The 18,787-nt window shown below is 38.4% G+C and overlaps 1 protein-coding gene across 1 annotated transcript in view; it reads left to right on the top strand.

The window, feature by feature from the left end:
- The window catches only part of hs3st4 (heparan sulfate (glucosamine) 3-O-sulfotransferase 4), a 128,965-nt gene extending 119,369 nt beyond the window's left edge, over positions 1 to 9,596 (top strand). The window contains exon 2 of the mRNA XM_036566796.1: positions 8,844 to 9,596. Coding sequence (XP_036422689.1) covers positions 8,844 to 9,498 — 655 coding nt within the window. The 3' untranslated portion in view covers positions 9,499 to 9,596. The remainder of the gene's footprint in view (positions 1 to 8,843) is intronic.
- Positions 9,597 to 18,787: the final 9,191 nt, after the last annotated feature.

Here is an 18,787-nt window from a genome sequence, read left to right as displayed (position 1 = left end):
AAGCCAGCGACATAATGGGCTTACTTACTGCAGGGAGGATGTTGTGGTGTTCTAACTGCCCTCACCTCTCTCTCTTTCCAACTATACAACTATTTTCATCAAACGTTTAACCATACTCACCAACCTTACAACCAACCAGGACTGTGTTCAAAATGTTGATGTGTTAATATATTGTGAATAAGCTCTGATTGATATGGTCATGGCTATATTGGTATTTATTGATATTTATGAATTTACTTTTACACAGATTGTGCATGTATGAGTGAAACTGGTAGTTCAGTCTGAACATTAAGCTCTAATAGATCAAAAACAGATCATTTTTTGTATGAAGAATAGAAGGAAACCATGACTTCTGCAGCAGTGGTCCAGTAAAATACTCCCAACACACTGATCCTTACGCAGAAGGGTTCTTTTGAGCCATGTCATTTTGGACCATTGAAGAACCATTTTTGGTTTGCAACCCTTTCATTTTATTGTTCATTAAAGAACCATTTTTGTAAATTAGTTGTGCAAGTGTGAAGAACCTTTTCAGAGAGCCCCCACATAATGCTTTACACTGTTAGAAATAAAGGTTCTACGCAGATACATTTTTCATTCATCAAGGTACAAACAATGTAAATGTACCCTCAAAGGTACAACAGTGGTTTTAAGGTCCAGTTATGCACCTTTTTTACCAGGTGAAAAGTACATATTTGTATCTTTTCATAACCTAATGTTTTAAAACAGAGCAATAAAATAAAAAGATGGAGATGAGAAGTGTGTGTGGAGTCAAGCTTAGAAAATATAATTTCTAAGAATCATCTAGAAGATTTGCAAGCTATTTAGTCAACTTTATTGGACAATAAGTTGTTTAACAAAACCATGTCAGGTGTTACGTTGTTTATGTGGTGTGTTGTATCATATTATTTTATTGTATGACACTAGTATTGTGATGCAAATCTGTCATAATGGTGTCAGGAGACACCAAATGGACTTTCCCGCCTAGGATTGCTCCACTTCACTTTCAGCCCCACACTGGCTCGGCCTACTCACACCTACACACACCTGTGGCTCATTCCTAAGACTGATTAAAACCCCTGTATGTACTACTGTCTGTTTGTTTTCAGCCTTTGTAAAGTCCTGCCATCCAAGCTGAGATCTGTGCCTTTTGTTTAAAGTTTCCTGCTGTGTTTTCGACTTGAGTTGTATTTTACTTATGAGCTTATTTGCTTCACAGTAGCCTGTTTGCTGGGAAAATCTGAACTGCTTGCTGGTTTCAACAAAGCTCTGCATTTGCATCCAGTCTCATCTCTTTGCTGACAATATTGTATTATAAAGTTGTTGCCAATACCGACCCTTACCATAAGTCATACAACCATATTCACTAACCATACAGCCAGCAACTTCCCAACCATGCAACCACATCCACCAACCACACAATTAACCATATGACCACATTAATCAACCATACAATCCATCTCTTTCCAATCAAAATACAACAGAATCAACCATACACCACTATTCACCAACCATGCAACCACTGCTTTAGTCTAAAGAACCGCCACATAATGTTAAAGTTCTGGACCAATTGAAAGTTTTGTCCTAGAACAATACCTCCAGGCCAAGAACCACTGAAGAACTTTTTCAATTTTGAGAGCGTACAACCATATTCACCACTCATACAATCATATTCACCCACCATGCAATCAGCCCCTTTCCAGCCCTAAAACCATATTCACTATCCATTTAATTGCTGTGCATTAGCCAGACTGGTACAGCTTCAGAAGACAATGAGATAGAGATTGTATGACAGGCTGCTAAAGGTGTTACACCATGCCAAATCTGTCTTTGAGAGAATAGAAATACAGTTTTTACTTTACTATTGCAAGGCCACCAAAGTCAGAAAATGTGCAGACCTGTTGCATTTCATGGCAGATAGTGATCTAAATGTTTTCCCAGGATAAGGCAACAGTGTTGGGGTCATAAACAGACTAACTGAAGAATTCTGTGATGCTTAATGTAGGTAATCAGGATTAGGCCTGCACAATATGAATGAAATTCATTTTCAGTTTTTAGATAATAATTAAGCACATCAGTGAATCCTTGCTGCAATGTAGTTAGTAATTGGCCTGATTTATTGTGACCAACATTATTTATGATGAATCATGTGAATACCTTGATTCATCACATGGCCCAAAGAAGCACTCAGCTGAATCATCTGAGGTTTGGTTAGGATACTGACAGCACAAAATGCATCCAGCTCCTAAGACCAGTCTTTGGATGGAGGTGTGGAAAAATATCTCTGCATATCTCTTTGAAGAACTGAAAGCAAGTCTCCTGAAATGAAATATAGAAGCTGTAATAAGGGCAAAGGATGGACATACTACTTACTGTGAGTCTTCAGTAATTTTTATGTTATATGTAACAAACACAACCAAGTTATCTGTTCAAGTGAGCATAATGAAAGTGTAAGAAACAGCAAACTTGTGTCTCAGTTATCTATAAGATGAAAATGTCCAAAGTCTTGAGGCAATTCCTGATAATGAGCTTTATTCCTAGCAATCTTATGCACTTGGAGTAAGAATAGGTTGGTGAAATGAAAAAAAAAAAAAAATCTGTGATTTGTTTCCCTTCTACCTTCCCAAGCAGCTTGATTTAGGAGCTTTAGTGACAGATGATGCAGACTGTGATTTGCCTGCGATAACAATGCAAGGTTTTGTGATATGAGCCAGTGTCATCCTGATGAAGCTTTTAAAACAGCGGTATGGCTTGTCTAATAAAAAGTCTCTTCAGCCTTTTCTTTTGCATCAGCCTCAATCCAGCAGTGTAATTAATGACTGCCTACTCTTTGTACTTAGCTTCATGTTCATTGGATCTCACAGATGCACTCTGTGTTTTTTGCCTGATTTCAGAAAGGGCTCTCTCTCTGCACAGTAACCAGGGAATGGGTTTATTTAGAGAAATGAATAAAGCAGAGTAAAGTGATTCTGCAGATCATACCTTGTCTTTCTCCATCTTGCTCGTAGCTCGTCGTGAGTGGCAATTAAATTGCTTTTAACATCAAAGCACTAAGAGCAGAGACTTTTTTTTTGTATGCTGAAAGTTGTAAAGTTCTGGAGCTACTGCTGATTATTGAAATACTTTTGCTCAGCTGTGCAAGTAGTTATAGCGATATACTTAGCGCAGTTAGAGCTTTCTCGGGAACATTTACTAGGGCTTTTATTGGGTCCGTTCTTTGTTTTAGTGCTTGTAAATGTACCTAAGTCTTTCCTGCACATCAGGCCATATGAAACAGAGCAGTTTATTATGTTTAAGTGTTGCATCCAGGTGTTATGCAAGCGTGGCAAGGTCTATAGAACAAAAGGCCACAGGATGTTATGTGATTTGTATGAGTAGGTAAACAGCAGATGGTGAGAAGAGCCTTTTTCAACCCTGTGCGCTTTATTTACCTGCCCACCTGAACGACCCATGCCTGGATGCTCTCGCGTCGCAGGGTTAACCATTTTCTTTCTGTTTCCCACTGTTCCAGCTGAGTGCAAGGCCAGCAGAGGCATAGGAAAATCAGCTTGTTTATCAGCATTGTGCTTTCCGTTCCGCCTCCGTCGTCCCTCTGACATTTTAAATGTACACCATCCATGACTGATTTCTCTCTCCCAATCAAAATGAGTTCGACCTCAATCGCAAATTAAGGTATCGCGCCTCTGTAATCTCCATATTTTCATAATTACACATATAATGAGTGGCGGCATGGCTTGATGAGGACAAAAGGCTGCTTATGTGCCTGTCTTCTTAAATGAAGAGGGTTACCTTGAGGGTTACCTCTGTGACTCTGTCCAGAGAGGCATGACGGCATTATTAAAACACCTCTCGCTTATGGCGGCTGTGGCTTTCGATGCGATTTACATAGGTTGTTCCAAGGTGATTTGTCGTGTTGTTTTGATATCAAGTTTTCTCACACTGTGTTTCTATTCTCATACAGAACGAGTACATACAGTCCTGGCCATCTTCGCTTCTTTATCGCCGACTTTAAATAGCTGACTCCTGAAGACCTTGAAAGGAGAGAAAAAAATCTTTAACCATTCATTACCACGCTGAGGAAGTGTTGGGGCCCTGATGGAGCATAATGAAAACTAATACTGCTGCTAGTCACTATGCTAGCTGCAGATATGTTTTATATCCCATTACAGCCCAAGTGGCCATAGCTCTATACCATGTAGAGCCAAGAATAATCCATTGGGAAATTACCCATCAGGAGTGCAACGTTGCTACAGAAATGAAATTACAAAGCCACTTGTGAGCGAGTGTCTGTGTGTGCTGAGAGGCTTGGGGAGGGGTAGGTATGTGTATGTGTGTGCATGTGTGTGTGTATAGCATCTGATGTGTTCCACACTTAGAGCTCAATTGTGGGCAGAAGTGGAGTCCATTTAGAACGTGTCCGACGTACAAAAGATTGATTTACTTGTGTTGCTGCTGTTTTGACACGATACTGACGGCTGTCAAATTGAAATAAACCTCAGACAGACATCATAAAGACACTGATTTCCCAGCGTAGCTGTTTCATTATTTCACTCTAACATCAAATTATTACAAATGCTTCCATCTATGAAGGGCAAACATTTTTCTTTCAGAAGTCAAACTCAATGCTGAGATGTTCTCTGCTTGAACTGAATGTTTGCACATACATCTGAGAATTCCCATCTGAACCACATTTCATTGCAGACACAGCCATATGATGTAATAGCATGTGCTGTTTTATGGTGTGTTGAAATTGAAATTGAATTAAAGTCTGAGCTTGTAAGGAAGAGGCAGAAAGCATTTTGAATTAGAGTGACCACTTTAGTCAACATTATGTCACCAGTGAAGTCTACATTAGCGGTATCAGTGCAGTCTGCATTATAGTTATCAGCGCAATTTGCATTAGTGACCAGTACAGTCTGCACCAGAATTACCAGTACAGTCTGCATTAGAGTTATCAATGCAACCTATATTAGTGACCAGTACAGTCTGCCATAGAGTTATTAGTGTAGACTGCATTAGAGTTACCAGTGCAGTCTTCATTAGTTGCCAGTACAGTCTTCATTAGTTATCAATGCGGTCTACATTAGAGGTATCAGTGCAGTCTGCATTATAGTTACTAGTGCAATCTATACTAGTGACCAGTGCAGTCAGCATTAGCTACCAGTGCAATCTGCATTAGAGCTATCAGTGCAGATCACATTAGAGTTACCAGTGCAGTCTACATTAGTTACCAGTGCATTCTACATTAGTTACCAGTACAGTCTACATTAGGGTTACCAGTGCAGTCTACAATAGTTCCCAGTGCAATCTGCATGAGAGTTGTCAGTGTAGATTGCATTAGAATTACCAGTGCAGTCTTCATTAGAGTGCAGTCTACATTAGTTACCAGTGCAGTCTTCATTAGAGTTACCAGTGCAGTCTTCATTAGTTGCCAGTGCATTCTACATTAGTTATCAGTGCAGATCACATTAGAGTTACCAGTGCAGTCCTCATTAGAGTGCAGTCTACATTAGTTACCAGTGCAGTCTTAATTAGTTACCAGTGCATTCTACATTAGAGTTACCAGTGCAGTCTGCATTAGTTACCAGCACGGTCTTCATTATAGTTACTAGTGCAATCTACAGTCTACATTATAGTCAATAGTGTAATCTGCATTTGTGACCGGTCCAGCCTGCATTAGAGTGACCAGTGTAGTCTGCATTGCATACAGCATACTGTATTAAGGGGCTAATTGAATACTTCTGTAATTCTAATTTAACAGTGTTTTGCTGACCGATATGGTTGTCAGTTCTTAATGTCACCCTTCTTAAACTCACATAAAGAGCAGATTTTGACAAATATATACATAAATAATAGCACTGAGGGTGGAGCTACCAATATTTTTGTGTGGCTTTGGTTTCTATTAACCCCCTAAAATGGCAATGGCCCACCACTGGCCCAAAGTTTTGTTACACACTTCTATAACCTAAGAGTAGCTGAGCCAGTTTGTAGTTTCTGAATAATGTGCCTTAGTATGTAATAAGCCTGGATTTTAAGGGGTTAATTATCTTTTTTTCATTAGTGTTCTTTTTTTATTTGGTGAAGAAAACAAATGAAGCCAATAACTTTTTTTGGTGTTATGTTAAAGGTTTAGTTTGGATATATTTTAAATGTTGTTTTTTTTTTGTTTGTTTGGTTATTCTAACCATATAAGTGTTCTGTGTTTTGTGATTTACCAGTTCAGCCTTTATTGCTGTGATAAAGCTAAGCAAAGCTAAAGGCCTTGAATCTACTCATCTGTCCTGGATTTTGTAATCACTGTATGACACTAGGTGACCAATGAGTTACATCAACAGTGTTGTTAACTACCAGTTATTACAAAATCCCAAACCTGAAACAGGATTCAGGGTCCAGATTTAAAGACTCTTGGTCTAAGTCCTCACCCTATTGCAAGAAATTGTGAGTTAGAATTCTGGTGATGGTTATTATTACCATCTATTGGATAACCAATATATCAGTCGGGCCCAAGTTACTAGTGCAGCTGATGATGATGAGGGATTGACTGAGTAACTGCAACTTTACTAGGTGAAATACTTGCACACTCAACTCAACAATGAGCTTTGATGCTGTAATAACACAATTTTGTGTTCTAAAACATTGTACTGGTTGGACTGACATATAATAGCCTTAATATGACTTCACTGTATTGATTTATTGCCCTCACAAAGCTGCATTTAGAGTATTCCAGTGAGTGTGAATGAATTATAGTACAATACTAAATTTGACATAAATTAATTTGTTTCTCACTTCCTCAATGTAGATTTGATCTCACTGTTTACTGCAAAAAGGATGAAATCTTCTTTTAACTTAGTTTCCTTCTCTTTTCTGTTCACTTTTTTAAACTTATGAATGTCTTGTGCCTCTGCATTGATTCATCTTTCAGCTCAGTCCCGAGGACAAAGTTGAACACAATATTTGCAGCAGTGGCAAATTGCTCCCCACTATCCACTCCGATAAATCTTTGAAAGCAGGGACATTTCTCCTCGGGTAAGAATGATCAGAGGGAATGTCATAATTAATCACCGTTCCCCCTGCGACAGAGCCCTCTTAACCTTAAAGGGAGGACAGCGGGGAAGAGAGTGAGAGGCTACAGGCTTGTCTGAGAAGATTCGGGAGCGACTGCAAAGAGACGAGCGGTGCCGAGCTCACAGAATAGATGTATGACAAAACAATCCCCCAGGCGCAGAAGTATTAATGATATGCAGTGAACTCATTATTAAAGTTCCAAAACAGCTCCTGGAGTAACACAGATGGAGTCAATTAAGCAATGAGCATGCTTGTTCGCTCGCCGTTTCATCTTCTTTCTTTTATCTTTTCATATATTACTCCGTGGGTGTAATTAGCTGTATGTTCCTTCTTGCAACCATAATGTCCAGTGATGATAACAGTTATTTTCATTTGTAATTTCAAATAATTTACCACCTAATAAGTGTACCAATTGTGCTTGTGCCCTCATCCTTCGAGCGTGTGTTACAATGTTTCTTTTGTCTATGTATATTGCCATGTTAAGTACTGATCAGACGGGATTCGTTTTATTAGAGGAGGTTGAGAAAACTTTGAGAAAGTTTTATTACAGTTCATCTGTGATGTTTATGAGCTTATAAGCAATTCACATTCTGGGATTCTGAGTGGATACTTGATGTATGCACCATATGTTTACAAGTAGAATGCATGTCCAAACATTGAATTCAATCATAATTTTAATTAGCCTAACCATCTACTTAGCTGTTGTAAGCAAATGCAATGTGGCATCCTTTTAATTTACCACAAACAGTCAACATTGCTGCACAGAATCAAACTTTTTCCGTGTGTTTTAATGTTCAAAGTGGTACACTTTCAGTTGGTGAACATATTGCCTTGATTTGGGCCACAGAAAATACAAATTGTTCTATCTTGGCAGTGTCTTAGCTCAAGGGTAGTTTGGACTCTAACAGTTTGAACTAGCTTGGATACATTCTCTGAGTGGAAAGCATAGCACTTGCTCTGGATTAGACCATTTGCTAAATGTTGGCAATGTAAATGAAATGTAAAGTAAATCACTGTTGCCAGAAGAAAAAATGAAATGACAACTTTACAGGAGAAGGAAAAAACATACTTTACTTTTAATGTAAGTCAATGGAACCAGACTTTTTTCCAAGTCATTTTGGTCCATTCTTCATGAAATTTACACACAATGTAAAGGGCAATTTCAAATTATGTCAAAAACTGAAAAAACAGCAAAAATGGAGATATTAGGTTTTCTACCGTCAGCAGCAAAATGCTTGTTCCACTGTCTGTGTACTTAAGAAAAAGTGCAAAATGTCCTTTTCCACAGGACATAACTGAATATTTACTGACATGGCAATTCACATGGGATTAATGTACCATGGGGTTATTTCTACTGTTCCTTTTACAGCAGGTAAAAAGCAGGGGTGGGTAATCCAGGTCCAGAAAGTAAAACCCTTTTGTTCCAACTGCCTGAACACATTTGCTGCTGGTTTGAGCAAACTAGAGAAGCCAGGTGGCTGGAACAGTTGGATGTTTACTCTTTGCATCTACATTATCCACCTCCAGTAAAAGGTCCTGGAATCTGAGGCGGAGGCTGTAAAAATCACTAACATGGTGGATTTGGACGGGACTAAAATCACATGACTCCCCCTCCAAATGTAAATCTAATCCTGTCCAAATAAAATCTGTCTTTGTTTTTATGATGTGAGAGACACAATGAAAAAAAGCTGATAATAATGAATACAGTGTTATACATAGTACAATGTATTCATCCAACCTTGTTTGATACTAATTCTCCACTTGTCTGCTTGGCCTTTCAGGGACTTGATGCCTTCGACGCTGGAGGGCCAGATTACGATGGAGAAAACCCCCAGCTACTTTGTCACGAACAGTGCCCCCAAGCGCATCCACTCGATGGCTAAAGACATCAAACTGATCATAGTCGTCCGCAACCCTGTGACCCGAGCCATTTCAGACTATACACAGACTCTGTCCAAAAAGCCAGAGATCCCCACCTTCGAGGTTCTTGCCTTCAAGAACCGGACACTGGGCCTGATCGACGCCTCGTGGAGCGCGCTGCGGATCGGCATCTACGCGCTCCACCTGGAGAACTGGATGCAGTACTTTCCCCTCTCTCAGATGCACTTTGTGAGCGGCGAGCGGCTCATCGTGGACCCGGCCGGCGAGATGGCCAAGGTGCAGGACTTCCTGGGCCTCAAGCGCATCGTCACCGACAAGCACTTCTACTTCAACAAGACCAAGGGGTTCCCCTGCTTGAAGAAGCCTGAAGACAGCAGTACTCCACGGTGCCTTGGCAAGTCCAAGGGCAGAACTCACCCCAAAATAGACCCGGACGTCATCCGCAGACTACACAAGTTTTACAAGCCCTTTAACAATATGTTCTACCAAATGACAGGGCAGAATTTCCAGTGGGAGATGGAGGAGGGAGGGGAATCCCCTGGCTCTCGGGACTGATGCACTGAAACCACTCATAAAGCCCACTCCACCAGCCAATCCCAACCTGCGCCATCCGCCCAACCAGTGCTTCAGCACAACCAATCAGTAATGGCTGTCTTTGCAAAAGTGTCTGTATTTATAGCAAACGTTTTACTGACCTGCTCTTTAATCCCTCCTCCAAAAGCCAGTGTTCATGGTGACAAACTATTGTATATATTATACAATACATAAATATATTTATATTTGTGAAAAAAAGAAGATGATTTTATTCATTTTGTTTTGGAACAAAGTTGCTATATAAATCATGTCTACAATGATGATGCATGCAATGAGTTAAGTGTCCTTACCCCCCTCAGCCATACAAACGTATTTGTTTGTTATTTATTTTTATTTATTTATTGCTAATTTATGTACTCTTAATTTGTTCACCCTTTGCATTATCGTCCATATTCCAGCAGTCAGTGCAGCAGATAAACAAGATAAACAAGATAAACAAGACTCGATTAGCGTCAACAACAAAAAATCAATCATTCAGGGTCAAAACAATCATCCCCCTGATATGAAATTTCAGTTTAACTCCTGCATTATTGTGAAGACATCTACTTCCATTGAGTCCAAGTAGTTTCAGTTTTATTCCACATTATTGCGCAGGCATTCCTATTATGTGGAATATTGAACATCACATTTGGGACAAACAAGTGCCGTTTTAGTGTACCACACATTATATTTTGTTTGTTTTCTGTAATTGAAGTAATATTTTTGCTTTTTTTTTTTTCCTGAAGCCACCTTACCTTAATGACTTGGCACCAAATGTAATCTCCTTTAATGTCAAGGGGTGCATAGCACTGTGGGATACTTTCCTGAAGCCCTGGTGTCCTTATCAGACCATCTCTATCTTACCTTATTACGCCCCGTCGACTAATTGGCTAATTCCTCTTTTCAACAGCATAGGCAAAGCTGATATGAGCCGAGCGTCTCTACTCAAAGCATCATTATCATGCATGGGATTCATTAGGAAAACTCCAAAGTGCCGCGCATATGCTTCCTAACCAGCTTTAAACCGCCCCGCTCCTCAGAATTTGGCGGATGCTATACTGATAGAACAACATGGTAATGAGCGTAGCAACAATACAGACGGACCGAGCGGTAGGGTGTTACCGAACATCTGCTATGCTACAGTCTTCTGACACCGAAGATAAATTGGTTATTAAAGGAAGGGCCTCTGGAACATTGTCAATGTCAAAAAGAAGATTTCCACTTGTTTATCACTTGCCCAATGAATTTTCCACGATGTTCAAAACAGGGGCTCTCATGCAGAAATACATACATACATATATATATGGCTTTGGATCTGGAATCATAGGGCTTGATTTAAATGAGTGTAACACTGGATGCAAATGTACTTGCTCAGGTGCTGACATTCCTTCTGATACTCATGCTGTTCGCATAAAATATGCATTGTAGTATCTCAGTGCTTTTTTAAGGCTTTGGATGAAATGTCAAAGAGCTGTTTTATTATGTACATACAAGTACAAAGTCCAGATAACTTAAATTTCCCATTGAGGCACCTACTGAAGCCATGTTGATAGGTTTCTTTGATTAAACTTGCATTGATATGTTGTGAATGGTCTAACACTGCTGATCGGTGTTTAGAGTTAAGAACTCACAAAAATGTACTATATTAAAAATGTATTACAGTATATTTAACTTATTTACTTATTTTCCAGTACTGTGTGAAAGTCAGACACCAGCCTTCATTTATTTGATTTTCAGTTAAAATATTTACTATTGAAGTACAAAATATTCATTTTTCAGTCTCAGAAAAAAGCAGAAACCTTATACTTAACAAAAAATTCTACAGATGTTTTGACATCTAATCTATGTTTTCATTATTTACTGTGTGCACACTTTGCTTCCATTCTTTTCAGGAAACTTGCTTTCAGTTTCAAAGAAATCTGCAGCGATATCTTTTCACACCTCCAAAGTTCAGAAATTGGTTGCTGTTTCTACTTCTCACAATCCAAACATGTTCAGGGATGTTGAGAGGTGATCAGTCCATTGTTCTGAGAACAAAAGCAACTTTTTTGTTCGATTTGGAAATATTACCTTTTTTTGTCTATTTCCTTTTCTCAGTAAGGGCTTCTTGACAGCTATACATCCTTTGTATCAGACTCATTGTGTTGAGTTGTATTCTCAAAGTGGAAGGATGGACAGAAACACCTGTGGATTTACAAAAGCTTTAAGCACTGTTTATCTGATGCTGGTGGTGTACCAGGTGTTGCACGGTTGATAGGAGTCTCATTTTCTCTTTATTTTTGAAAAAAAAAAATGAACTCCTGTTTTGGAGACTCCCGTTCTTAAAACCTATTTTCCTTTGACTTTTCGCTTCATAATGCAAGTGAATGATCTCAACTATAATAACATGTTTAATGGCCATTTAGAGTGGAAATTAAATACATGAAAAGTAATCTCTGACTTTTGTACAGTACTGTATATTGCCAACACTTTCCAGTTTATGTTTTCCTTATATATATATATATATATATATATATATATATATATATATATATATATATATATATATATATATATGCAGGTACATTTACTTTGGTCATAGGTTTTTAACAGAGTGGGCAAGTGGATCAATGCAAGTTGACATATTTCCTATAATAATCTAGTAAATTATTTTATCAAGCAGCAAACAAACAGGTAAAGCACAATGCTATGTATTTGCTCAGGTGCAGACAGATTTACACTGTATAGAACAGATTTATTGATCTATCATTGGAGAGTATGAAACAACATATGTTTCAGTAATAGTGTTTCTGCAACATTGTTGGGTGTTTTTGTTGCTGAACGTGGCCCTAGATAACTGAAGAAATATGATAATTACATTTGTGTTATGACATTTAAATCGAGCCCTCAGGGTTAAGAAAATGAGATAAGCATTAACAGTTCTTATTGGCTTACTGTTCATAATTTATTTTCATCAATTATTTATTGCAGACATTCAACCCATCAAGAGCATTAAGGATGATTGCTACAGCAAGTTTCTTTAAACCAACAAAATGGCAGACAAGATTCATTTCAGCTGCTCTTTCTTGGTTTGTGGAGGGATTTTGTGTTTTAATCAGGGCCACGAGTGATTCTCGTTTGCCAACACGGTCGTGATTATGATAACAGGGTGTCATTACCGTCTCCTGCTTTTCATAAACTCCTGACATTGTTCTAACCTTCTCATCAACCACGATTAACTTTTCCTTTCACCATTTTTTTTTTTATTTATTTTTTGGGGGCATTTTTTTCAGTTGGGATTTTTCTTTCTTTTTTCTTTCCTTTTTCTTTTTTTGCGCTCTTCAACAACTTAGACAATCAATACGCTCAATGAATCAATAAACACAGTCTTACTGCAACAGCTTTGGCTGCTATCAGCTGATGTACTGCATCATCTCTGAAGTCCTCAGAGTCTACGGCCAGGCAGAGATGGGTGGAGGGCACGGCGGGCCACTGCCGGCGTGTTCATTGCCTAGGGGAATGCTAGGGCTGAGAGATAGTTACACAGAGCAATTGGTTCAATCAGAGTAACCGCTGCGCTGCCCTTTCCAACCTCGCGCCTGAATACTGACCACGAGTTTGAGGCTCAGTTGTACGCTGATCCCCCTGCTGCTGCGAAGCCTCTTTCATTTCGTATTTCTCTATTCCATGCTGCACACTTGCATTTTATTCCCTCTCTGACAGAGGCACTGTGGAGGCAAAAAGAGAGGCAGTGGCTAAAGCTAATGGACAATGCTGCTGCTAAGCATCGTGCTCATGCTAATCATTATCGTAGTGCTAAATAGGGTCTTCTTCATGTGCTGCTTTTTCACTTCCGTTTTGTAGATTGTTCTTTTGTTACCGAGATTGTTGTGAGACTACAATCAAAACACTGTGAGGAAATAATGTGGAAGAGAAGATACACTCTTAAAAATGCAGGTTCCCAAATGGTTCTCAGCTTGTACATACAGATCTAGGAACAATGGGCATATATATATATATATATATATATATATATATATATATATATTGTGTATATATACTTTGTGCCCTGAGTGTGTGTAGATTCTGTTCTTACCTGAGAACAAATCCCAAATAAGAAAACATTGGTGAATGTCAGGGTCTTCATGAAACCTGCGTAAGAAATTTCTTCTTAAGAACAGTTTTTCCTTTTTCTCTACACATAGTCGATCAACCAAGAGATGTTTTCTGCTTTATTATTTGCATTGGAGCTACAAGGCTGATATGATATGTACTGCAAAAAAAGCCATTCAGGAATTTGATAATAAAAAAATATGCTAATGGCAAATTTACTTAGTAAGATTTCTTGAAATGTGCAGTAATGTCTAGTTTTTCACATCATCCTAAATATCTTAAGAAAATAAGCCAGAAAATGTGTAATGCTGTCTTTTACAGTCCCTTAGGTTCAGATATTAACCTGGTAAGTATAAGCTACAAACTCAAAGTACTAGGTAGTTATTTTGGGTAATATGATGGTAAGTTCTGAGGCAGTTTAACTAAACTACACTGAAATGTGTAGGTATTAACAGGGTAAGTGTGAGGTACAAACTCCACATTACTGTGCAGTTCTTTGGTAAAAAGGTACCAGCTAGTTACATGAAATAAAAAATTACAAAGTACCAACGTTCTTCCATAGTATGTACCTATTTATTACCTATACTGAATCTGGCCTGGAAAAATACCTTTTACCATTTACTTCAGAAAACTCTTTGTATTTTGCTTGTCATTTTACACCAAATAATATACTTGATACTTGGAGGTTCAGATTCCGATCACTTTCCTGCTTAAACGTATGACATTATATTGAAATTGGAGTATGTTTATATGTGCACTTGTCCTTGTTGCTCCAAATAATAAAGGTATGTTATTATGTCTGTTATCAGTTTATTAACTAGAACCTCTTAGTCATTTCAGTGTAATTTAGTTAAACTTAAACGTTTTTTAGTTTAACTTGAGTTAAACCTCATGTTACTCAAAATAATCATATAGTGCTCTGGAGATTGTACCTTACAGTTACCTAGTTAATACCTAGAACCATGAGGTCTATATAGAACCATTTGATTCTTTGCATTTGATTCATTCTTCAGATTGATGTGTTTTATGTAGTTCTATATAGGAAATTTTTGAAAAAGAATTCTTCTGTTCTTAATGCTTGACATTGTAACAACAGCAGAACTTTTTGTGGTGCTTTATAGAACAATTTCTCCCTCAGTCTGAAGAAGCTTTTCACCATGCAAAGAAGCATGAAATGGTTCTATATACAACTCGTGGTTCTAAATAAAGCAGTTCTCTACTAAAGAACCCTAGAATAGTAATTGTTTAAGGGTGTAGACATTCATTAGTTTTTAGCTACATTAGCCTTGTAGCTCAAGTGCAGAACTACGTCTAGAACACATAGAACATGTCTAGGCTGATCAACTACAAGGGGAAATTGTGCACATTTGATTTCCCTTAAAATACCATCTATTGAAAGATTCTTTAGGGAACCAAAAGTAGTTCTGACAACAACCCTTTCTGGTGCCTCTATTTCTAAGAGTGTATGACATGATTTTATTGTGCACGACATGATTCGACTGTCACAGAGAAATCAATATTTTACATACAGCTTTATGAATATGATATGTATTTGCACTTTGATCTCCACGTCTACTGAGAACACTTCTGCTCTAGTGTATATAATAAAAGTATATAATGTATATATGAAGCTAGTCTTTTTAAATAGAGACAATACATTAAAATAAATAAATAAATGTGAAAAAAGAGAAGCAATGGGGCTGTAAAGGTGTCCATAAAAGCTGATGGGTCTGCTCTTCTGTACTGGCAACACACGTGCTGACTCAGTGAACAAGAGATAGAAACAAGAGCTGAGAAAAAGAAATCGAAGCCCCAGAAAGACAAGGAGGGGTTGGGTAGGGTGGGAATTGGGGGGGGGGTGGAACTTGAAAAAAGGAATTAATTTATGATTACGTTACAATCTTTTGTCCGATCGCTTCTCGGAGGGCCATTTCTTTTGGTGTCTTTTGCAGTAATAAAAGAGGGGATAATACAAATCCCTGCCTCCTTTGACACGTTTACTTCTGAGTTAAACCACAGGCTTTGCATTGAGATTCATCCCTGATGCTTCAGACATGTGGGGTGGGTGGGGGTGGGGGGTTTGGGGGGTGGAGAAAACAGTGGCAGCAGCTATTCAGCGTGTGAATGAAACCTTCTGTAAAAATACAGTAGCGCATCCTTCACTCTGCTTTGAATGAAGTGCTATCTACCATCTGATAAATGCATCAAAACGAGCTTGCCTCTACCTTCTCAGAGCATGATTCAAAGCTCACACAATGCCACATTATATTGCTTTCTCTGTCAAATGACTCATTTTTTTTCCTAACAGTAACAGAAAAAAAGAAAGAAAAAAATTGTTGTGATTTCACTGCTCGGATTGAGGAACATCCATTTGTGTTTTTGTCAATCACGGTGGTCACTAAACCGAAGGAACGTTTCTATGAAGTTCAAACGTGATAATGTTCTGTAAACTAAAACATAACCTAGAATATGTAATAAAGACTTAAAAGAATCATAAAAAAGCATTATAAAACTAATTTTAAATAAAATAAATAAATAATCAAAAACGAACTTAAACTGTTTTATTTGATCTTATTGTAATGAAGGGAAAAACATGCTAAACAGTCTCCGAACTCCCAGAAGAAGCCTGCGAAGAGCTCCCGCCTGAGTAAAGTCATTTCAACCTTTCATTAGTGAGCCTACTTTGCAGTTTAAGAGCCTTTTCCTCCTTTATTTCGTTGTGTAATCCCTGTTCAGGTATGCGCAGCCTGCTTTCAGAGGAATAATGGTTTGATCCAGCCTACAAGAGATCTATTGCATGAAAGACATGCAAAGCTGTCCTCCACTTGCCTGTCCCTGTGGGCGGTCTTGTAGCTTGTGGTTCGGAGACATAGAGATCTCTCTGAGACTGCTGGAGAAGCTTCTCTCTCTCTTTCTCTCTCTCTCTCTCTCTCTCTCTCTCAGCCCTGTCTCGTTCTCCCGAGCTACAGAAATCAATGCGTTGTCACTTCGTACTTAGGCAGGGGGGAAGAATAGGCAATCAAACCTCGAGCTGTTTCCTCTAAGTGGCATTTATGACGCTGTCCAATAAAGCATTGTCAAAATGATACTATCCCTGGACAGATTATATGCAATGAAGTGACACAGAGAACACAAACAACTGCAACTGCAAGAGCTTCCAAGTTCATCTAATTCTGAGTAATCACAGGTTGTCCTTCATTCTGGTTAACCTTGACTGCTATGCTCAGAAAACCTCTATAGTATTTACACTGGTTCCTTTTTGATGGAAGGCAGATGGCATAAGAGTTGTTCGCTCTTCATTACATTCACAGCCTGAAAAAAAAAATATATTTCTTTAAAAAAAAAAAAAGCCATACACTCTTAAAATTAAAGGTTCTTGGCTTGTACATACACAAAAGCTTTGATTTAGTATAGGACCTCCTGGCGACCTTAGGCTCTGCACACGTTTGTGTTCTCCCTACTCTACACACCTGACCCAGCTCACAAAGGTTGTCAATTGGTTGGGAGTTGAATCTGGTGTACTAGATATGTGCATATTTTGGGGTCACCGGGACTGAAATTGGGAACCTCTGCTCTGGCATTACCCAGTAGAATCTTTACTTCTAAGAATGTTCATTGCAGGATAATGTATGCATCTATTCCTTGAACTTTATAGTGTCCATGCGAGCCCATAGTGAAGATAAGCTTTTAAGACCTCTTGGTGAAGATCTAGGAGAAATATTAATATCCTTGTTCAATGGTGCTAAAGTTTTAATGAGTCTCTGTTAAGGTCATATAAATTATTGTAAGTGTAAGTGTCATCAGCAATGGTAATGTCTCTGCAGCAGAAGAACTAAAGTGGAACATGTAAGAGGAAAGAAAAGATGGTATGAATATTAGATTTACAATGCTCCTAGCTTTTTGGTGATAATTTGTCTAAACTGATCCTTTTACTGACCATTCCTGTCAGACACACTAGGTACACATACATTCTTAAACTAACTGAATGTAAATTTGACAGGAAAACTATGTCTGGTGAAATTGTGGATGTGCACATCATTCATAGGTAAGTAGCCTGATTTTTGGTGGGAGTTTATTGTTTTCTTTGGAGCCCCATTAGTTTTGTCAAACAGCTATTCCTCAGTTCAGTAATGAGTAGGCTAATTATTTGCTACTACCATGAAACTATGATTTAAGTGGCACTATATGGCCAAAAAGTATGTGCACCAACATGATCTAAACAAGCTTGTTGGTCACAAAACCATGGGTATTATCCATCAGACTGTCTGATAGTGAAGAATGATTTAACACTGCATCTGTCTATCTATCTATCTATCTATCTATCTATCTATCTATCTATCTATCTATCTATCTATCTATCTATCCATCTATCTATCTAGCTACCTACCTACCTACCTACCTATATTTAAACTCCATCAGCACTGCTGTGTCTGATCCACTCGCACCAGCACAACACACACTAAGACAACACTGCAGTGCTGAGAATGATCCACCACCCAAATAGTACCTGCTCTGTGAGGGTCCATGGTGGTCCTGACCACTAAAGAACAGGGTAAAAGGGGGCTAACAAAGTATCAGAGAAACAGATGGACTACAGTCTGTAGAACCACAAAGTGCAGCTATATAGTAAGTGGAGCTGATAAGATGGACAGTGAGCATAGAAACAAGGAGGTGGTCATTATGGTATGCCTGATTGGTGGATTTTTATATATAATTATATAATGGCAAGCTAAACAGGAAATACTTCAGGAACTTTGACACATATGGAATGAACCTTAATGCAAAATGTAAATAAAAATAGAATTCAATGATATGCAAATCATGTAAACCATATTTTTAAAGGAAAATACTACAAAGACAACATATCAAATGTTGAAACTGAGAAATTGGATTGTTTTTTGAAAAATGATGCCCATTTTGAATTTGATGCCAACAACATGTTCCAAAAAAGTTGGGACAGGGGCAGGTTTACCACAGTGTTTCATCACCTCTTCTTTTAACAACACTCTGTATGCGTTTGGGAACTGAGGAGACCGACTGCTGTAGTTTTAAAACTTAAATGTTCTCCCATTCTTGTTTGATATAGGACTTCAGTTGCTCAACAGTTTGGGGTCTCCTTTGTCATATTTTTCATTTCATAATGCACCAGATGTTATCAGTGGGTGACAGTTTAGCACCT

The sequence above is a fragment of the Colossoma macropomum genome, unplaced genomic scaffold, assembly GCF_904425465.1.
Source record: "Colossoma macropomum unplaced genomic scaffold, Colossoma_macropomum, whole genome shotgun sequence".
NCBI lineage: Eukaryota > Metazoa > Chordata > Actinopteri > Characiformes > Serrasalmidae > Colossoma > Colossoma macropomum.
This window is presented reverse-complemented; position numbering and strand designations above follow the sequence as displayed.